This window comes from Schistocerca piceifrons, chromosome 4 (genome assembly GCF_021461385.2).
Source record: "Schistocerca piceifrons isolate TAMUIC-IGC-003096 chromosome 4, iqSchPice1.1, whole genome shotgun sequence".
NCBI classification, from domain to species: Eukaryota; Metazoa; Arthropoda; class Insecta; order Orthoptera; family Acrididae; genus Schistocerca; species Schistocerca piceifrons.
This window is the reverse complement of record NC_060141.1, coordinates 770,897,166-770,920,736: the sequence shown is the minus strand read 5'-3', so window position 1 is coordinate 770,920,736 and position 23,571 is coordinate 770,897,166. Positions and strand designations below refer to the sequence as shown.

At 41.7% G+C, this 23,571-nt stretch overlaps 1 protein-coding gene across 1 annotated transcript in view; it reads right to left on the bottom strand.

Annotated features, from left to right (window-relative positions):
- LOC124796164 (Down syndrome cell adhesion molecule-like protein Dscam2) overlaps positions 1-23,571 on the bottom strand; it is a 93,495-nt gene that overhangs the window by 19,028 nt on the left and 50,896 nt on the right. Inside the window, exon 9 of the mRNA XM_047260255.1 lies at positions 20,998-21,291. Within this exon, the coding sequence (XP_047116211.1) occupies positions 20,998-21,291 (294 nt within the window). The remainder of the gene's footprint in view (positions 1-20,997; positions 21,292-23,571) is intronic.

Sequence of the window (23,571 nt, the reverse complement as noted above, 5' to 3'; positions counted from 1 at the left end):
TTGAAGCTCATATCACGCTCAAATCTACTGCTCGGCCTAAGTTTTTTCGGGCTCGGCCCATTCCTGTGGCCCTTCGTGATCAGGTAAAATGGGAGTTGGATCGTCTCACTGCTTCAGGGGTCTTGCTTCCTGTCACTTCCAGTGAGTGGTCCTCTCCTGTCGTTGTAGTTGCTAAGCCGAATGGTGATATTCGTCTCTGTGGCGACTTCAAAGCTACTGTAAATGCTCAATGCCTCATCGACACTTACCCTATGCCCCGTCCCGAAGAACTGTTCACTAAACTCGCTGGAGGACAGTATTTTTCTAAAATTGACCTGTCGGAAGCTTATCATCAACTTCCTCTCGATGCTGCTTCCCGGCAGTTTCTGGTCCTTAACACGCCTTTCGGCCTCTATCAATACCAACACTTGCCATTCGGGGTTGCTAGCGCCCCTGCTCTTTTTCAGCGATTCTTGGAACAATTATTGCTCCCTGTCCCGGGGTGTATCAATTACATGGACGACATAGTTGTCACTGGCTCCACCACTGAAGAACATCTTCAAAATCTCCGCACACTTTTTAATGTCTTACAGACTGATGGTCTTAAGTGTAATTTTCAGAAATCACAATTTTTTCAGGCATCTATCACGTACTTGGGGTTTCAACTCTCTCAGGATGGTATTCGTCCACTTCAACACACTGTTGCTGCGATCGATGCCCTTCCTCGCCCTACATCTGTTAAGGAACTGCAGGCCTTCTTGGGGAAAATAGCATACTATCACAAGTTTTTACCATCTGCGGCGTCGGTGGCTCAGCCGTTGCATCGCCTGGTGCATAAAAACGTGCCTTTTCACTAGTCCGCGTCATGTGACGCAGCTTTCCAGAAATTAAAGACTATGCTGAAACAGGCCCCGTGCCTGGCTACTTATCGACCTGGCCAACATCTTGTTCTTGCCACAGACGCCTCTCAATACGGGGTCGGTGCAGTCCTTGCGCACCGTTTTTCTGACGGTTCGGAACAACCCATCGCTTATGCCTCCAAAACGCTCACGGATGCGCAACAAAAGTATTCTCAAATTGAGAAAGAAGCTTTGGCCATCATTTATGCTCTTCGTAAGTTTGGTGTTTTTCTCTATGACTCAAAATTTCATCTTGTTACGGATCACAAACCACTTGTTTCATTGTTTCATCCATCAACGTCACTTCCCGACAAGGCTGCACACCGCCTCCAGTGTTGGGCTCTTTACTTGTCCCGTTTCAATTATGAGATTCATTTCCGGCCAACGGCTCAACATGCGAATGCTGATGCTTTGTCTTGCCTTCCCATGGGTCTGGATCAGGCATTTGATAGGGACGAACTTTTGTGTTTCCACCTGGATGTTGCCGAGCAGCGGGTTGTGGACGGGTTCCCCATCACTGAGGACAGGCTGGCGGCTGCTACGGGTTCTGACCCTACCCTCTCCCGGGTTTTACGCTGTATTCAGAAGGGTTGGCCCGATCGCCCATCCGCTAAGACTTCTGATCCGTTGCGGAACTACTACACTTTGCGCTACCGCCTCACGGCTAGGGATGGTGTTATCCTCCTCTCCACTGACAATGCTTCACCGCGTGTTGTGGTACCTGCGTCTTTGCATGCTTTAGTCTTGCGCCTCCTTCATCAGGTGTACTGGGGTGTGTCTCGCACAAAATCTCTGGCGTGCCGTCATGTGTACTGGCCTGGCATCGACTCTGAAATCGCACACATGGTCGCTGCCTGCGGCCCTTGTGCGTCACAGGCCGCTGCCCCGAAGTCATCTTTGTCACCGTGGCCTTCGTCTGAGAAGCCCTGGGAGCATATTCATGCTGACTTTGCGGGACCCTTTTTAGGTACTTATTGGCTCCTTGTAATTGACGCCTACTCTAACTTTCCTTTCATTGTTCGTTGCACGTCACCTACCACCACGGCAACCACCAGTGCTCTCGCCCGCATTTTTTCTTTGGAAGGCCTCCCCTCTACTCTTGTTACTGAGAATGGTCCGCAATTTGCCTCTTCTGACTTTGCGGATTTTTGTGCTCGTCATGGGGTTACGCATGTCACGGCCCCGCCATTCCATCCACAATCCACCGGTGAGGCTGAACGACTGGTCCGCACATTTAAGGCTCAGATGCGGAAACTTCTTCTGCTGCTGATGATGCGCTTCTCCAGTTCCTGGCATCTTACCGTTTCACCCTCATGGGCGATGACAGCCCGGCTGAGCTCTTACATGGCCGACAGCCCCGCAAGCTACTTCATCTTCTGCAGCCTCCCACCTCACGGCCGCGGGTGCCTTCACTTGGCCGGTTCACCGCCAACGACCTCGTCTGGGTACGGGGATATGGCAGGTGGCCAAAATGGAGCCTGGGCCGCATCTTACGACACCGTGGCAGATGCCTGTATGAAATCCAGATGGACACGGGTGTTGCAGTGCGTCATTCGGACCAGCTTCGGCCTCGGGTGCCAGCAACGCCTGTTCCGAATGCCGCCACACCACCTTTGGCTCTACCTGATGCTCGGGATCTTGGCATCTCTCAATACTCACAACGCAGCCCTCTCACCGTCATCGCGATGCCAGCACCAGAACGGACGCCACCAGGAGACGTGCCCATGCAGGAACCGGAGGACCATCCTCTGTCAGAGTACATCTACTCGCCTCCTCCTCCAATGGACGCCGACACATCGCCCATGTCTCCTGTCATATCAACTGGACTTGCAGCAACGGGCAGATTGGTGCATGGGGCCCCAATAGATTCGACCCCTACATCTCCTGTCATCTCGACCCGTTATCATCGGGGACACTTCTGTCCGTACGGGAAGCCTCCTCCTCGAGACTTTACGGCGAGTCAAACAACGCCTATGGACGTTAGCCATCTCCAGGACACCTCCATCAAGACCAGTGCAACCATTTCAAAGGGGGGAAAAGTGTTGTGACACGCCGATTATTCAAAGTGCCGCCGCCCAATTATGCACGTCCTCTACGTGCGGCGCTGTCTGCCAGCCATGCAGCAACTGCGCCACCTAAGCGGCCAGCCGAGCAGCGGCCGCTAGACTGAGACTCAGTGTTTAATCGAATGCCGACTTGTTCACAGGTCCACTTACTCAGTGACTTATATGTGTTGTTGTGTTGTCCGAAAAATATGTGTTAAATTTGAAGATTTAACACAACAAACATCATAGTTTTTGAAGAGTCCTTTTGGGATGTCTGAAAGGTTTTCACAATTTACAAGTGTTCTGAAGAACAAATTTTATAATATATAGGAGATCATGATTTGCAGTAATTGTGAATAAGTGACATATCATGTCATACTATTTTTCCCTTTCAATAGGAGCATATGTTGACTATATTTATCATAAAATAATGCTACTGTCAAACTTTCTTCATAACCATAGCGTGAAAACACTTCGGAGAAATGGTAGAACTTGTGCCAAGTTATCTGTTCTCATAAAAAGTATCTCATGTTTGGCTGCAATATACTGAAATTCCAAAAAAACTGCTGATAATACCTGTGGCGTGTCAGATTCATAAATTAAAAGAGAATCAGCAATCTCGGAATAAAGTTATTTGCTTACTATTCTGTAACATACTGCACCAGGCATAAATTTTTACTGTTCTGTAAAATATTGCACAAGGCATAATGTAGCCCCACTGTATTTGCTGTTCTCGGGCAGGGAATGAGTTGGTTACTCCATGTTCCATCATTAGCTGTCTGCCTGAATGTAAGTGGCATTTCACTGTTGAGCTTAGGTGACCTGTACAGAGTACACATGGACCAAGGAATGCTCAGGATTGGATTAAATCTGATCCAGTTTTCGTTCCATAGACCAAAAAAAGAGATGGTTCCATAGTTGTGGAACATGTCAGAAAGTATAACATAGAAAACATAAAACATTTGAATATAATACTCACTACACTGGTCATTTGTCAGGAGATTGTCAAAATAGGTGAATACACCACAGTGAACTGCAACTGCTAATATTTACAGAATTAATACACTGTCAGAATGAAACATATTTATGCACTTTCAATAAATTTATCATACACCAAATACCTAATCTTGACTTATGCCCAAGTGCTGACAAAATTGAAATCTAACAGACATTTTTACTTAAGCTGGTCTAACAGTCCCTGTTAAGATATAGAGTAGAAGGAGTTGCCTATCAAAAAGTTATTCAAGCTGTGTTTAAAATGTGCTTTATCTGAAACCAAGTTTTTAATGGTTGCTGGCAATTTAGCGAAAATGCGTGTTCCTGAATATGGGACCCCTTTTTGGACCAAGATAATGATTTTAAGTTTGTATGTGGATTGTTTTTATTCCTAGTACTGATAATATGTATTGGGCTGTTGGTTGAAAATAGATATATATTACAATAAATTTCATTAAGAAATAAATATACTTGCAAGCAGTGATTACAACACAAATTTCCTTGAACAGGTTTCTAATGATGTTCTTGAATTTGCACCACAAATTACCCTTATTACACAGTTTTGCATGTTAGAAACTTTTGCTTAGCTTGACAAGTTACCACAGAATCTGATCCATCTCCTGCATCTGACATCATTCTCGCAGCAAATACAGACTTGTTTAGGCACTCAGCAATTCTGTAGTATGCCCTTCCCAACTGAATTTATCTTTAAGTTGTAATACCAAAAATTTAACACAGTCAACCTCTTCAATTTGCATGTCTTAATATGTTATGCACATGCTGGAAGGAAATTTTTTACAGGTACTGAAATGCATATAGTGGGTCTTTTTAAAGTAACACTGATCCCTGTATCACACAAATGTGAGGTGCTGTCTCTCTCTGAAACTCAAACTGAGCCAGTGGGACTAACTTCATTTGTTTTGGGGAAACCTGTTTTGTCCCACGTCAAGAGGAGGCAAACATAAACGGTTAGGGGCTATTTATCAGCAGCAGTTCAAATGTACAGTGAATGATGGTACTCCTTAGGGAGTTGGCAGCAAGGGGTAGGAAAGGACACCAGTCGCAATCAGTTTGTATGCCTGGGGGCCTCATTCAGTGTGTTGGAGAGGTTATTCTGGCAGCAACTGAAGGAACAGGGTGTAAGTAACTGCAGACTGTAGCACACATTGAGACAAACAATGCCTGCCATCTAAATTCTGAAGTCATACCTGGATCATTCCAGTGGCTATCAGAGAGGATTGTGGATACTAGACCTGCTTACTTAGTTTCAATAAAGCTCACAATCTGCAGCATTGTCCACAGAACAGATCATGACCCACTGGTTCTTTGTCGAGTGAAGGCTTGAATGAGAGACTCTGAAGGTTCTGCGACAAGCTAAGCTGTGATTTCCTAGCCTTGCTCCACAGGGTTTAGAGTTGTAGGGTGCACACAAGGATTTTTCACATTATGCAATTCTTCACCCAATCCAGATAATGATAGCTATAGAAAACCCAGAAATATCACTGTAAGATTGAAAGAAATGCCTCCCAGAGGTGCGAGTATTAAAATCCTAATGATAAACTGCCGAAATTTTCACAACAAAGTGCCAGAGTTCGAAACACTGTGAAGCTCATGTAATATTAGGCACAGAAAGCTGGTTAAAATATTAAGTTGACACTAGTGAGATCATTGGGGAAAATTTAAGCATATAGCAAATGGTCAGGGAAAGGTAACTGGAGGTGGCGTATTTGCCGCATTAGACAAGAAACTCAAACCTACCAAGATAGAAACTGATATTGGATGTGAGATTGTCTGGGCAAGATTCAGTATCAATGGGGGGGGGGGGGGGGGGGGGGGGGGGGGAGGGGGGGAGGGCAAAAAATTATGATGTGTTTCTTGTATTGATCACCATATTGTCTTCCTGATTTAACTTAAGACTTTAGGGAAGACCTCGGTTCACTTGTAGTTATGTTCCCTACAAACATAAGCTACATACTGTAATCATTGGTGGAGGCTTTAATCATCAAAAAGTTATTTGGGGTGATTATAGTTTTGTTAGTAGTGAGCATGATGAGGCATCCTGTGAAATGATACGAAATGCCTTCTCAGAAAACTACCTAGAAGTAATAGTTCAGAATCCAACTCACAAAGGAAATATATTAGATCAAATGGCAACAAAAGACCTGACCTCTTTGTGGAAGTCCACATCGAAACTGGTATCAGTTATAGCAACAATGAATACCAAAACACAAAAGGCACCTAAAACAAGCAGAATGATTTATATGTTCAGCAAACTACACAGAGAAACAAGTGTCATACCTTAATGAGGAACTTAAAAATTTTACCTAAGGCAGGATAAAAGAATAGTTGACCACACACTGAATAGAAATGAAATATTTCCAGTAGGACAGTTCATAATGGGAGAGATACTCCATAGTTCTATAGTATACATTCACTGCAAAGAAACTTCTAAAGAAACAGATACTACTACATAATAGGTGTACAACAAAGCATAGGGCAAGAGATAGAGAGATACTGAATGAAAGGCATTTGGCAGTCAAGCAAGCAACATGTGAAGCCTTCAGTGAGTACCATAGCAGAATACCGTCAAGTGCTCTCTCACAAAACCCGAAGAAATTCTGGTCATATGTAAAGGTTGTAACTGACACCAAAGTTACCGTCCAATTCATGGTGAAGAGCCTTGTTGTGACTCAGAGCCATTTTTGACAACAGTTTAACACATGATGGGTCCCATGCAAGAAGACCATCCACAGGTTGTACGATAAATTTTTACAGGAAGGAACAGTATTGGAAGCGAATTGATCTCAGCCTAAACCTGTTTGTTTGCTGCAGAATATTGAAGTGGTATGAGTTGCTGTACAGAGAAGGCCTGGGAAATTGTGTAGAAAGGCAGCAGTGCAACTGGAAATATCCAGACGCTCCGTTCAATGCATTCTTAAAAGTGACCTCCATATGTACCCATACAAGAACACCTGTGCACAGAAGCTCACTGAAGAACACATGCAGCAGAGACTACTGTTTGCTCAGTGGGCGGAGGATAGGGAAGAAACTCTCAAAAATGTTTGGTTTTCATACGAGGCGCATTTTCATTTAGCCAGTGTGGTTAAAAAACAAAACGTATGCTTTTGGGCCACTGAAAACCCACAAGTCCTTCATGAATGACAACAGTATGCTCCAAGGATTACAGCGTGGGCAGCAATTTCCAGTCACGGACATATTGGACCCTTCTTCTTTGAAGAAACTATGAACAGCGAACATTATTTGAGCATGCTTCGCAATAGCTTCATTCCACAGCTTCTTGCTACTGCCTTGCCCTTCAACACGCAGTGGTTCATGCAAGATGGAGCAAGGCCACATACTGAAAACTACTGTGTTGGAGTTTTTACACGAGCATTTCGACATGCAGATCATTTCACTCAGGTTTCCAGGTCGCTTCAATGACAGACAAAATTGGCCCCCAATAGTCCAGACCTCAATCCATGTGACTTTTTTCTTTGGGGTACCTAAAGAAAAAATTTTCCTGAGATGTCCAAGTGATTTAATGGAGCTCAGAAGACTTATTCTTCAAGCTTGCAGTGCAATTACAGAAGACATGTGCCATAGGGTAATCACTAACTTCAGTGTTCGTTTGAAGGAAGTTAGGAAATGAAATGGTGGACATATTGAGCATGTGCTGAATTAGAACAAATCTCCATGGATGGCTCTTCTTTGTAGTATATGTTCCTTTCAGATTGTATTGACAATAAAGTTTATATTCAAAAACAAAATGGTACATTTCGTGCGCCAGCCTGTGTTATTGTCAGTGGCATTGATAAACAGCTGAAATTGTTAAAATTGAACAAAGCCACAGGATATGACTGATGGAATCTCTATCAGATTCTGTTCAACTATAATTAATAGTAGATCCCTTGAACAAAAGACTGTGCTCAGTAGTTGTCAGAAAGCACCAGTCCCACCTGCCTACAAGAAGGGTAGCAGAAGTAACCCACAAAACTACCATACAATATCCTTGACATCAATTTGTTGTAAAAATCATAGAACATATTCTGAGCTCAAACATAATGAGGTATCTTGAACAGAATGACCTCCTTCATGCCAACCAATATGGATTTTGAAAACATCAATTATGTAAAACTCAACTCACACTTTTTTCACATGACATACTGAAAGGTTTGAATCAAGGCAGTCAGGTAGATGCAGTATTCCTTGATTCTCTAAAAGCATTTAACTCAGTACCACACCTACATTTATTTTCAAAAGTATGACCATATGGCGCAGCAAGTGAAATTTGTGATTGAACTGAGGATTTCTTGGTAGGGAGGACACAACATGCTGTCTAGGATAAAGAGTCACTGACAGATGTAGAAATAACTTTGGATGTACCCCAGAGAAGTGTGTTGGTTCCCTTACTGTCCATGTTGTATATTAATGATCTTGAGGACAATATTAATGGTAACCCCAGATGTTTTGCAGATGATGCAGTTATATACAATGAAGAACAATGTGAATGAAGCTGTACAAACATTCAGTCAGACCCTGATAAGGTTTCAAAGTGATGCAATGGTTGGTAGCTTTGTTTAAAAGTTCAAAAGCGTAAAATTGTGCACTTCACTAAATTGAAAGAAAAACTAGTATCCTATTAATATGATATTTGTGAGTCCTAAAACCTATAAACTCATACAAATACTTAGGTGTAACACTTAGTAGGGACATAAAGTGAAACAATTATACAACCTCAGTCATGAGTAGAGCAGGTAGCAGACTTCGGTTTATTGGTAGAATACTGGGGTAGTGCAATCAGTCTATAATAGAGATTGCTTAAAAATCACTCATGGGACCCATCCTAGAAGTTGCTCAAGTGCATAGGATCTGTACCAAAAAGAACTAAATGGGATATTGAACATATACAGTGAAGTGCAGCACCAATGGTCACTCAGATTGAGGATATATGTAAACTATTCTGAGAAAATCTACTGACAAAATTTGAAGAACTGAAGACTCTAGGGATATACTACAAACCACTCACACAGGGATTATGAGGATAAGATTAGATTAATTAGTGAACAAACAATCATTTTTCCTGGGCTCCATACATGAATGGAACAAGAAAAAGCCCAAATAACTGGTATGGTTGGATGTACCCTCTACCAAGCACTTCACAGTGGTTCACAGAGTATATATGTAGATGTAGATGTGCTTCAGTGTTCCAGATAAATCACTTATGTAGGTCAAAAATAGGAGTAGACCAAGGAGTGAACCTTGTACAAACTATATTTACACTGCTTGACAATTGCTAAGGAACAGCTGTCAATTATTAAAAACAACTGACAATTTCTACAGAACACCCATTCAGTGATAGTAAAAGGAAATGTAAATGGTAGGTTGTGTTAACTGCAGCACAGCTTGTGCACAAACACACTGTAGGCATTTGGGAGTTCATCCAGTATGGTCTTTGACTTTCTGTTTGGTATTGTAACATGTCTGCAAGACATAATCTGTGTGCTTATGATTGTGGATGATCAGTTGGATGGCTCAAAGCCAGCCAAAGTGCCGCTACTGTGGTCACAGTAATGAGGTCCAAAAGTGTCATGTCACGTTTAAAAAGACGACTGAAGGTGAAAATGCTATGTGAAAGCAAAGCATACCAGTGGTTGTAGATGGATGGCCGCACCACAAGAGGATTGATACATAGCCCTTGTGTCAAAAAGGAACAGACATTTCACTCCTAGGCAGATCGCTGCAGACCTCGCAACTGCTACTGATGCACATGTCTCTGCCAGAAACATTTCGAAACAATTAAATCAGACTGGCTTGTATGCTCAGAAGCCTGTTGAATGCATCCCACTTCAACCACGCCATCATTGAGAAAAAGTTCGTTGCTTTAGGGAGTATGTTAACTAGCGTCAGCAACAGTGGTCCAGAGTGATAGTCTCCAACAAATCATGCTTCACTGTGGAAAATGAATCTAGTCACCAGTTAGTGTGGAGAGAGAGGTAAAAACATTACACACCACAGAATATTTCATGAATATCAAATCAGTATGGCCTAGCTATTGTGGTGTGAGCAGGACTTATGCGCAATACCTGAACACTGCTGCATATCTTTGCATGAGGTACTGTTACATCACAGTGGTATTTCAAGGAGACTATCTGGATGCGCAATACCTCAGCACTGCTGCATATCTTTGGATGAGGTACTGTTACATCACAGTGGTATTTCAAGGAGACTATCTGGATCATGTTGTTGTTGTTGTGGTCCTCAGTCCTGAGACTGGTTTGATGCAGCTCTCCATGCTATTCTATCCTGTGCAAGCTTTTTCATCTCCCAATACCTACTGCAACCTACATCCTTCTGAATCTGCTTAGTGTATTCATCTCTTGGTCTCCCCCTACGATTTTTACCCTCCACGCTGCCCTCCAATACTAAATTGGTGATCCCTTGATGCCTCAGAACATGTCCTACCAACCGATCCCTTCTTCTGGTCAAGTTGTGCCACAAACTTCTCTTCTCCCCAATCCTATTCAATACTTCCTCATTAGTTATGTGATCTACCCATCTAATCTTCAGCATTCTTCTGTAGCACCACATTTCAAAAGCTTCTATTCTCTTCTTGTCCAAACTATTTATCGTCCATGTTTCACTTCCATACATGGCTACACTCCATACGAATACTTTCAGAAATGACTTCCTGACACTTAAATCAATACTGGATGTTAACAAATTTCTCTTCTTCAGAAACGCTTTCCTTGCCATTGCCAGCCTACATTTTATATCCTCTCTACTTCGACCATCATCAGTTATTTTGCTCCCCAAATAGCAAAACTCCTTTACTACTTTAAGTGCCTCATTTCCTAATCTAATTCCCTCAGCATCACCCGACTTAATTAGACTACATTCCATTATCCTTGTTTTGCTTTTGTTGATGTTCATCTTATATCCTCCTTTCAAGACACTGTACATTCCATTCAACTGCTCTTCCAAGTCCTTTGCTGTCTCTGACAGAATTACAATGTCATCGGCGAACCTCAAAGTTTTTATTTCTTCTCCATGAATTTTAATACCTACTCCGAATTTTTCTTTTGTTTCCTTTACTGCTTGCTCAATATACAGATTGAACAACATCGGGGACAGGCTACAACCCTGTCTTACTCCCTTCCCAACCACTGCTTCCCTTTCATGTCCCTCGACTCTTATAACTGCCATCTGGTTTCTGTACAAATTGTAAATAGCCTTTCGCTCCCTGTATTTTACCCCTGCCACCTTTAGAATTTGAAAGAGAGTATTCCAGTCAACACTGTCAAAAGCTTTCTCTAAGTCTACAAATGCTAGAAACGTAGGTTTGCCTTTCCTTAATCTTTCTTCTAAGATAAGTCGTAAGGTCAGTATTGCCTCACGTGTTCCAGTGTTTCTACGGAATCCAAACTGATCTTCCCCGAGGTTGGCTTCTACTTGTTTTTCCATCCGTCTGGATCATATCGGTTTGTTTAGGGGTGCAGTGTGTCCCAATTTTCTGTTTAGAGATGATGTGGTGTGCCCACCCACACAGGACAGCTGAGGTGTCTGATACACTGGAAATGAAGATATTGAACATACAGAATGGCCTGCATAGTCTTCGGACCTAAAGCCTGTACAGCATGCCTGGGATGCTCTTGGCACATGTGTTTCTCAACAAATACCTCCTTCCTGAACTGTGCAAGAACTGAAAACTGACCAGAGACAGGAGCAGGAGAGTATCCCACTGGGAATCCCCAATGGTTCGGTAACCAGCAACGGTTTGGTGGTTAGCATGAATAACAGATGCAAAATGTGCATTAGTGCCCAAGGAGGGCACATTCCTTACTGAGAGTCCGACCTTTACATTGAGAATCTGACCTGTTTCAAACAGGTTATTGTGTTTTCTCACGTGTTGAAATCCATTATGAGTTTTTTGTTATAACTATACCACTACACCTCTATTACATATGTACTGTGTTTCATTTCATCTGTCATTGCCTGTGATTACTCCTGACCAAAAATGTCTCTGTTCTTTAGCTATTATCAAGCAGTCTAATCCAAGATGAATCTTCCAACCTGCAGCATAGTGTGCATTGTTTTGACACTTACTAGCAGATTCAAGTTGTGTCCAAGGCCCAGAGCATTGTCATTCATGGTCAATGTTGTTAGTCACAGAGCTATCCAGGCACATATGATGACCTGCCCTCACAGCTTCATTATAGCCACTATTTCTTTCATACTTCCTAAACATTACCAAAGCTCTCCTGCATATCTTTCTGGACTGGTACTCCTGAAAGGAAGTTGTTGCAACAACTGTTTATTAATGATGTGCCCTTATAATAACTGAGCTAACATTTGTAATTTTATGACATCAGTGATGAATACTAATTTATTATAAGCAGGTGCAACAACCTATATAGCATGAAGTACCATTCAGAATCTTCTTTGAAATACTTGATAATGGCATAGGACCAAAATTATACAATCATACACCAAATAAATAAAAATGACAGTTGAAGACAGTATGAAATCATTTAAACAATAAGAGATTGTTTCCAGAATGAATCTTTTGCTATGCACTGGAGTGGCACTTTTCTTAAACTTCTTGGCAGTTTAAAACTGACCTGGACTGAGACTCAAATCTAGAACATTAACTTTCACATGTGTGTTCATACAGACTGAGCTACTGAAGCACTACTCTTGTCCCAACTGTGGAAGCCAGTGTTCCAAATGTGAGTCATGGTCAAGCAGACATTTTTAATTTACCAGTATATTGCTCTCCTCACTCTGGATCTAGTTTTATTCCTGTTGTATCATTTGTTAGTGTAACCGTCTTTTCTGTTATGAAGATAAGAATCCATCAATCCAGTAGTAATGTGTTAACACCATACCCTTTCAGTTTCCCTAATAAAACTTTGTGATCTGCACAATCAAAGGCTTTGGCAAGATCATAGAAAATGCTAAGTGGGTAATTTTTGTTGTTTACTTCTGTAACTAAATGTGTAAGGTCATATATTGCTTCCCCAGTGAAGAAGCCAAAGTGAGCTATTGTTGAACGTTCATTCTCAGAAAGCTGGTTCAATATTCTGTAGAAAGCTACCACCTCAAAATTTTTTGAGCCCACAAGGAGGAGGAAGGTGAATTCATAACTAGGTTTCACTTGCTTGTCTCTTTTTTTTTAATAAATGGTTATTATATATACCACACCTCAATTAACTGAGTGGTTTCACTTACCTAATGGTTTTTGTGATGCCTCTAACAGCTCAAATGGCAAAACTTAAATCTGCTTGTGAAGCTTGCAATGCCCATCGAAGTTGTCTAAAGGATCTGCTTTTGATGGTCTGTTTCTGTCTCTATGTTTTAGTGTCTTCAGCTACTTGTTATGAAGAATTTATTTAATTTAGTGGCTGCTGATTCAACTTTAATGTCATCTATCTTGATGTTACATTGATCAGGAAGTTGAATACAATTTTCTTTACTAAGTTTCCTTACTCAGTTTTTTTCTTAGAATTTTGAATTTTTTGTACATAGCACTTGGTTTCTTACTTTTTGGTGGCAAGTTGACACAACATATTTCCAGATTTGTCTATTCTTCATCTACATAACACTCTTCTGCTATGCCAGCCTCTATTATGTGATTACATGACATGCTCATGCCTGTACATTGTTGCAACTCTCAATTTGTCAAAGTATGGATGGACCGTGTGTGTGTGTGTGTGTGTGTGTGTGTGTGTGTGTGTGTGTGGTGATAATTCACTTGCATTGTGGGTTATACATCTCTACCGTAACAGCATGTCATCGCACAGTCATGCAACTTTGGTGACAAGATAACTACAGCTGAAAATGACAACTGTTCCTTTGGTATTCTGATGCCCAACTATTGATGCCACATGTGTTGAGAGATGCAAAGTTCCCCATTCCTCGCATATGGTTCATTGATTAACAGGACATCCACACTGATTTCCTCTCTGATTCTTAGCAATCCCTCATAACTTATGCACAACGCATAGTATCAATCTGGAGGAAACTACTACAGCTAGGGCTACCACTAAAATAAAATTAAGTTCAAGATGGAGTAGTATGAGATTTTAAAAGTTGAAGTTCAGTACCTGCCTCCTTTTAGTATGCCAGCTGGACAGAAGACCAGAAGATAGCCTGACTACACAGCTGGCTGCGGGACTCCAGAGGGGCTTGATGGACATTTACTTGGTCATTTTCTCCACATAGTCAATGGTATCATAGTCAATGGTTTTGGCTTCTGGATTTGGACACAGTATAAGCAGCACCAATGGGTACAGTTAGTACATGTGTTTTTGACTGCTCTGTATCATTACTCTGCTGCACTTCTGCAATTTTGAGTCTCTCACTCACTATCTTTGGACTGTGACCTAGATACTCTGTCACTGCACATGATGAATCACCTGTCATCTACAGACATATTGGCATTCACATCAGACCACAGCAATTACTGTCCATAATGATACAAGGATTGAACCTTCCTGCTTACAACAACTGCATTTACTATCTGTCACCTCTTGCCTGTACCAAATGTGAACTCACTGGAAATTTGTGAAGGAATGCTGAGCAGTTTGTTTAGCATCTTTGTCTTTCACTATGTTCACATTTTTAAAATTAAATTAGGCTGTTCAGTTTACCGGTCAGATGTAAAAGTGGGCCTGATGGGGCTAATCAGATAAAATTAACAAATAAATAAATTTTTAAACTCAGTTAACAGTATTTAGTTACTTCCTGAGTCCAAAAACACCCAAATAAATAACAGCACTCCTGTATTCAGAGGCATGTGTCTTACTGTCACTTTTAAGATGTAAATCTTCAATTTCATACCCTTCATACATGCTAGGTTGGTAAGATGATGATGGCCATCTGCTGAACGCCACATTCAAATCCGTTCTCATTTTCATATCCTAGATTTAAAAGCTATTCATGTATCTGAACATTTTTATTTTTAGTCAGTTACACAGGTTTTCCATGTACGGTATGGCAACTGTTGCCCTGCAAGAGCTCTTTGTTCAGTTTCTGCCAGTTGATTTCCTTCATAACCAAATATGGTATTAACTCTTAGTCGTAATAGCTACTGTTTAGTTGTCATAAGCCTTGATATCAGGTGGGGGACTTTAATGATCTATGTCCTAATTCCTCCATGATATTTCAGGAAACAGACTCATTGCCACCTTTAGATGGCTCATGATGACTGCTCCTCTGCTCTTGTCGGTGTCCTATATACACTGGCTGTTACCCTCTCCTATCACTGTCCTTGTGACAGCTGCTCCAAACTATGGTCCGTGTCCCAGTTACTGCTGTTGGATGCAGACCTCACTGTAGTGGAACATGACTCTTTTTGATACCCCATGTAAGGTTCCATGCCTGACTCAGTAGTAGGCCACTATCTTGGATGGTTAAAGCATCACAAACCCTCATTTCAGTGGCCTCGTTAATAATGCACTCCCAGAAGGAGGAAGATTGCATAAGTATTTTGGTGTTGTTCTAATCTATAGTACAGCCATTCTTATACTGTGGTTGGCAATGGCTGATATTCATTCTGGCATACATGTTTATGGCACCTCTCTTCTGTAGTGCATGCAGTTTCCCCAGTGCTTTGCTGCACTGACTGGGGATTTGTAGACCCCCAGTTTTTGGAGGCCTATATCATCCTTTACTAAACCTAGTAGACTAAAGGTTTTCCAGGGTGGGCACAATACCCATTTAGCATTTGTCATTCCAAGATTCTGCCAATTTCTCTGTAGGTACTGCCAACAAATGGGATGTGTGCTAGTGATTTGTGCTCTTCTTTTTCTTCTTGCAGTTCTCTAGGTAACTGCTGTTCTCTAGGTAACCACAGCTCCTTGCTGCTCTGGCCATTCTTCAAATTGTCATCTCCAGGTGCTTCAGCTAAGTTGGAAGGCTGTCTTGTTTGCAGATGGATCACATCCTGTGAGTAAGTGTGAATAAAATGCCTTCATACTGGGAGTTGTAGTGGCCACTGGAGGCATGTTGATACCGATCAACGTGTGTAGGTATTCTGTAACACAATGTGTTGGGTTTTGTTGGGCTTGCCCTGTGCCCTTCTCCTCAAAATCTTCCACAAACAACTTTGCTTCAGTTGGTGAGAGAGGTCACCCCATAGCCATGCTGTCCACCTGCTGGTGATGAATTTCTTACTTATTAGTTAGATGTAGTCATTTAATGGTACTGGTGAAGAGGGATACTGTGTCAAAACTCCCCAACAAGTAATTATCATTGCGGCAAAGTTCTTGTAATGTTGTAAAAAGTGAACTCTCGCAAGGATTCAAATTGATGAGGGCTGGCCTTAGACTGTCCTACAGAGAGATGCTCATTTTTGTCTGATGGGTGAGGTGAACACACAGATTTGCTGAGTGTGGGGGATGTTCATCTCCAGTCACTGTGCATGAAGTTTCTCTGTATGGTGAATGTGTCACGTCACCATATGGTGTGGCTTCATGGCTCATCTTGACCCCCCATTCCCCCCCCCCCCCCCCCCTTTTTTTTTTTTTTTTTTTTTTTTTGGACAGGTTGGCAGTCAAGGACCAAAGACTCAAGGACCAAAGATGTGCAGTGTGACTGGCCAGCATTGCTGAGAGGTGCTTCACCAGCATGTCATACACCCTACAGGAGAGAGATGCATTGAACTCAACAGTTTTTGTACAAGATGGGGACCCACCATACATCACTCATCAAGTTCACCTGCTTTCCCGAAACACATTTGGAAATGATTGAATTATCAGCCAATCATTTCCAAATGTGTGGCTGGCATGATCACCTGATCTCACTCTCTGTGATTTCTGGTTTCTGAGCTACAGGAAGAATAGGGTTTACCAGGGGAACATTCACACATGTGCTGATCTGAAGCGCAGCATGTCAAGAGAGGTAGCCAGCGTACCTACGGACATACTTTGTTCTGCTATGCAGAATGCAATCCTGCACTTTCAGACTCTTCTAGACACTGATGGGCGCCATATTGAGCCCCTTTTGTTGCAGTAATGATACTGGTATTTAATGGTATGGTGTACCGTAGCATCTCATTAAAAGTGTTTCAATTGAATTGATTCTGCATTATTTCCCTTCCCCATGTCTTGACATTTATGCTACCAAATTTGGTACTCGTGCAGTAATTAGTTTCCATGTTATAATGTGTTAAATAGGGAAAGTTTAATTATAACCACCTGGTATATATGCTGGTTGTTACCCTCCTCCACTCTACTACTATTGCTATCTGTGTGGCTGCCACTGTAAATGGTGACAGTGGGGAGCTGGATAGCAGCATCTTGCTCCAAACTCTGGTCTCTAGCCCATGCTATCACTGTTGGGTGGGGACCTCACCATACAGAAAGACAGAAGGAGATCTGACAAGTTGCCTCCAGAGAAAAATATCGAACTTCTTCACAGTACCTTTGATGTGAAAACTGTCAAAAATTTTTGATCTTGAGCAGTTGCATCATGATGACTGTCAAAGGTCCACAAAGAGAGCATTCCACTGTGCCCCACAGCTAGAATACAGGACCAGCAAGATATGGCTTGGCCCAACAGCTGATTGCTCTTCTGAGTCCACCTGCAGAAAAATGTGGACATCACATCAGCAAATCCATTCACTTTGTACAACATTACAAGAACTTTGCCGCAACGATAATTACTTGTTGGGGAGTTTTGACACAGTATCCCTCTTCACCAGTACCATTAAATGACTACATCTAACTAATAAGTAAGAAATTCATCACCAGCAGGTGGACAGCATGGCCATGGGGTATCCTCTCTCACCAACTGAAGCAAAGTTGTTTGTGGAAGATTTTGAGGAGAAGGGCACAGGGCATGCCCAACAAAACCCAACACATTGTGTTACAGAATACCTACACACGTTGATCGGTATCAACATGCCTCCAGTGGCCACTACAACTCCCAGTATGAAGGCATTTTATTCACACTTACTCACAGGATGTGATCCATCTGCAAACAAGACAGCCTTCCAACTTAGCTGAAGCACCTGGAGATGACAATTTGAAGAATGGCCAGAGCAGCAAGGAGCTGTGGTTACCTAGAGAACAGCAGTTACCTAGAGAACTGCAAGAAGAAAAAGAAGAGCACAAATCACTAGCACACATCCCATTTGTTGGCAGTACCTACAGAGAAATTGGCAGAATCTTGGAATGACAAATGCTAAATGGGTATTGTGCCCACCCCGGAAAACCTTTAGTCTACTAGGTTTAGTAAAGGATGATATAGGCCTCCAAAAACTGGGGGTCTACAAATCCCCAGTCAGTGCAGCAAAGCACTGGGGAAACTGCATGCACTACAGAAGAGAGGTGCCATAAACATGTATGCCAGAATGAATATCAGCCATTGCCAACCACAGTATAAGAATGGCTGTACTATAGATTAGAACAACACCAAAATACTTATGCAATCTTCCTCCTTCTGGGAGTGCATTATTAACGAGGCCACTGAAATGAGGGTTTGTGATGCTTTAACCATCCAAGATAGTGGCCTACTACTGAGTCAGGCATGGAACCTTACATGGGGTATCAAAAAGAGTCATGTTCCACTACAGTGAGGTCTGCATCCAACAGCAGTAACTGGGACACGGACCATAGTTTGGAGCAGCTGTCACAAGGACAGTGATAGGAGAGGGTAACAGCCAGTGTATATAGGACACCGACAAGAGCAGAGGAGCAGTCATCAGGAGCCATCTGAAGGTGGCATTGAGTCTGTTTCCTGAAATATCATGGAGGAATTAGGACATGGATCATTAAAGTCCCCCACCTGATATCAAGGCTTATGACAACTAAACAGTAGTTATTACGACTAAGAGTTAATACCATATTTGGTTATGAAGGAAATCAACTGGCGGAAACTGAACAAAGAGCTCTTGCAGGGCAACAGTTGCCATACCGTACATGGAAAACCTGTGTAACTGACTAAAAATAAAAATGTTCAGATACATGAATAGCTTTTAAATCTAGGATATGAAAATGAGAACGGATTTGAATGTGGCGTTCAGCAGATGGGCATCATCATCTTACCAACCTAGCATGTATGAAGGGTATGAAATTGAAGATTTACATCTTAAAAGTGACAGTAAGACACATGCCTCTGGCAGAAGTAAAGCTGTGAGTACCGGGCGTGAGTCGTGCTTCGGGAGCTCAGATGGTAGAGCACCTGCCCATGAAGGCAAAGGTCCCAAGTTCGAGTCTCGGTCGGGCACACAGTTTTAATCTGCCAGGAAGTTTCATATCAGCGCACACTCCGCTGCAGAGTGAAAATCTCATTCAAGGTAACATGTTGTGCATCCTGTGGTGCAAACTGCTGTATGATATGGATCTTGTAGGACACCATTTGAGAAAGGTTCAAAGCACCTTCTGTACAGCAGACTATGGGATGTTCAACTGTTGTGACACAGCAAGTGCACTCCCTGATGATTGGGAATTGCGCGCAGCATTGTCTGCCATGGCAACAGCGATTTCATCAACCACCTGTGGTGCAAACGGTCATCAGCCTCTTCCTGGCGTGACATCCAGTTCTCCAGTTGATTCAAACTACTTCATGTTCTGCACAGCAGGTGCAGAAAGAGGAACCTTCTGTAATCCTTTCAGCTGATGATAATCCCGAAGTGCAGCTGCAGAATTACTGTTGTTTTGCTACTAGAACTCACCAATAATGCCCTGCTCTCTTTGTCCAAGCTCATGTCGACATGTCAAAAAGTGCACTGCAACTGGTCAGTTGTGTGAGACTATGAATCAAGAAGACTGATCACAGCACTTGGTGGCCATAGTTGGAACTGGATGGTGGTGCTGTGACACATGGAAATCGTGCACCCATACTCTGGACATTAATGCTACCAAGTTTCCATGTTATAATGTATTAAACAGGGAATGTTTAATTATAACCACCTGGTACACTGATGATACCAACAAGAGTGGAGCAACAGACATCAGGGACCACCTGACATGGCTATGACTTCGTCTGCGAAATATTGAGGAGGAATTACGATGTGACCTGAGCAGACACCCAAGAATTATACACTTGCTTCTTCTTCTCACTCTCTTCATATTCTTGGCATGTAACTGCTAGGTGGTGCTATGCAAAAAGTAAAGTTCATAAATTGAGCTTAGAAACCCTGTGGTGATTAAAATTTATTCACTTAGAGCCATATCAATTTGCTTTGTGTGAGCACATGCTTCTCAGACTGTTGTGGCACACTCTCTAGGTACAAAAACAAGGTTAGAGCTGTCTTGCATAAATATGCTAGCTGTGTTCCAAAACGTGAACCTCTCATATTTTTTATGATGTTATTACCTGCACTTATTTTTCCCTTTTAAGCTCATGGTGGTGCAGTATCTGCCATAATGAACTATGATGAGTCCTTCCCATTCAACGCTTAGGTATTTCCTTGCTTCTTAATTTCATAAGAGAAAAGCACTCTTTTGGTTTGTACTTGATTCAGGCTTTAGATGATTTGCCTTATGGTAAGGACAGCACATCTAAAGAGCTGCTGATAAAGTCTTCCCAACGTCTTCAAAACTCCTTCTTTGGTCATAACTGACAGTATTGTCTGCATATAAATTTTCTTCGATATGCTGGGAAAAGAAGATAATTGCTACAGTTGCATGTCTGGTTGTTGGAGCAAGATCACACTGCCTTTTCGCATAGCACTCTTTGGTTTCCCCTGTGACTCTTCTTTTACCTTGGCGAGGGGCATATAATCTTTGACTTGAAATAGGGTTCTTGACAATACTAGTGATATAAAAATCCTTCTTAATATTGTATAGTTTGCCAAGAAGTTTACGGTGATTAATTGTGTATCAATTTGCTGCTAAATCACAATACTTTCTCTCTTGTAAACTTATACCTATGCTCCAATACTGTGTAAGACTCAATGATGATAATCTCGAGTTTTTCTTGTTCCTTCTATAATTTGTTCCAATTTCCCTACCAGAGTTACATAAAAACAGCACCGGAGATTTTACTTTCTTGTGTTATAAATAATTATTAGTGACTAATTAAGAGTGATATTTCAGCTGAGTACATTAAACAGAAATCCATACAAGACTTACCTCCGGCACTGAAAGATGTTATGAAATCATATAGGGATACAGTTGAGCCTGCACTATTGTGCGCAGTAATTCGCAGCTGGTACTCTGTCTCAGGATTAAGATCAAGAATAGAAAATTTCTCTTCTGTGTACTTCAAATTATTCGTGACGAGTGTCCATTTCTTGTCAGATTTCAGTTTATATTCTACTACCAGTGTTGTTATAGGACATCCTCCAGTGTCCCATGTCCTTACATTTAGATGTATAAAAGTAGAATTTATTACCAAAAATTCATCTTTGTTTGGAGCAACTGGAGCTGTAACACACATATAATGCAGAGTACATGGTCAAATTATTTAAAGAGATTAAGTTGAGTTTGGTAACTAAACTATACGGTATATGTTGATGAAGCTGCTCAGAAGTAGTTGTGGTACAGTTAATTTTCTAACATAAATTAAAAATAAGTAGTTTTTATTCAAGTTATTTCTTCTGAGGTCAAAAATTGTTTACTGAGCTTGAATTCAAGAGTGCCACAGAGTGCAGAACTGGCATCTCATAGCATTCCAGATGTGTTCCATCGGGTTCGGATCAAATGAATTTGGTGACCAAGACATCAATGTGAATTCACTATAATGCACCTCGAACCACTGTAGTGCACTTCTAGGCTTATGATGTGAATGGTTATCCTGCTGGAAGATGCCATTGCCACTGGGGAAAACATCAAGCATGAAGAGATGAACATGGTACACAATAATGTTCATGTAGTCCACAGCTGTCATGGTTCATTCAGTTACTACCACAAATCCCACATAATTCTGGAATTAAAGAACATTATAGAATTTAGTACACAGGATGTTTATCTACTAAGTTATGTCAAAGGAAAGGTTGCTTTAACAGATATGTCATTGGTACAATGCTGAATTATGCCAGATGTATTCAAAAGAGCAGAAGTTGGTCTGTGATGATTACAAGTCTGGACGTCCTTCCACAGCAACAGGTGATGGTCATGTGGATAGCGTCCTTGCTGTGATTTGTGGAAATTGTCGTTTAACTGTTCAGGAAGTTGCTGAGGAGGCGGACTTCAGTGTAGGATTATGCCATCAAATTTTGAGCGAAAAACTTGAGATGCATCTGTTCGGTGCAAAATTTGTACTGTGTTTGTTAACTGAAGATCAAAAACAGACCTGTGTTGAAATGTGCAAGGAACTGCTTGACACTGTTAATGACAATCAGGACTTTTTAGGTGATGAGGTGTGGGTGTATGATTATGATGCTGAAATGAAGATGCTGTCATTGCAGGGGGTGGACAAAGTGTTACCACGTCCAAAAAAAGCACACGAGTCAGCGAAAGATGAAGGTGATGTTGATAGTGTTTTTTGACTAAAAAGGTATTATCCATCATGAATTTGTGCAGTGTGGTCAGAAGGTAAACAAAGAAGTCTACAAGGGAATCCTAGTGCATTGAGGGATACTGTGTACAGGAAGAGGCCTGAATTGTGGGAAAACCAGAGTTGGATGTTGCATCATGAAAATGTGCCAGCTCACGTGTCACTCCTTATCTGCAGCTATCTAGCACAACACCCCATTCCAGTTGTGCCCCTTCCACTGTATTCTCCCAACCTAGCCCCAGCAGACTTTTTTCTGTTTCTCAAACTGAAAAACACTTTGAAAGGATGTCATTTCCAAACCACAGAGGTGATACAAGACAATGCGATGTGAAACCTGCACACCATCCCACAAAATGTGATCCAGGAGGTGTTCCAAAATTGGAAGAAATTATGGGAATGGTATGTTGCCAGTAGAGGGAACTCTTTTGAAGGGGACAATGCTTAAAATGTTGTACAATAAGCAGTAAAGTTGATATAGTGAAAGTTCAGTTTCTTTTTGAACACACCTCACATGTATTCATTCACAAAATAAATAAATCTGGCTCTGTAGATTCCAACACATGGGAGAACCCTCAGAGATGACTGTATGTGCTCAGCAACCACCTTCTTTTCCAGTTGTCCTTCCTATGTACAGGACTAATAACAAATACTCAAATAGTCCAACATATCTGACCAATACAGGCCTTCTCACACCCACTAGGCCCACATTGCCTTCAATGAAAGCCTGGAGGATATTTACACTTGTCCTAGGGCTTAAAGCTCTTGACAATTTTTGGGAACTACTGACAATATAGATATGAGTAGTATTTATGAAAATTTGTTGTTTCTGGATGTTTTCTCTGTTTCACAGTTGCAGATCAAAATGTGTACCAAATATGTTTACAGAGTACCTATTTTGGCAAACTAATGGTCAGTGACAAAGCTCTTTTTGTAAATGTCCCAGAACTTAAGTGGCTTGAATTATGTGTACTAGTACCCTGGATTTTTCACAGCATGAGATGGGCGATGAATTTTCTATGTCTGAAGATGAAGGAACCACAAGAAACTCAATGTTGTATTATCTTTTCTGGAATATGCAGAAAGGGTTGCAACTGTGTTGTAAAGGGACTGTAAAAATCCACACAGATGGTAATTTAACTATCAGGTATGGGTTATAACTGCGCAATGTGCAAAGTGTGCAATGTTCAATGTGGCATCAGCACTACTAA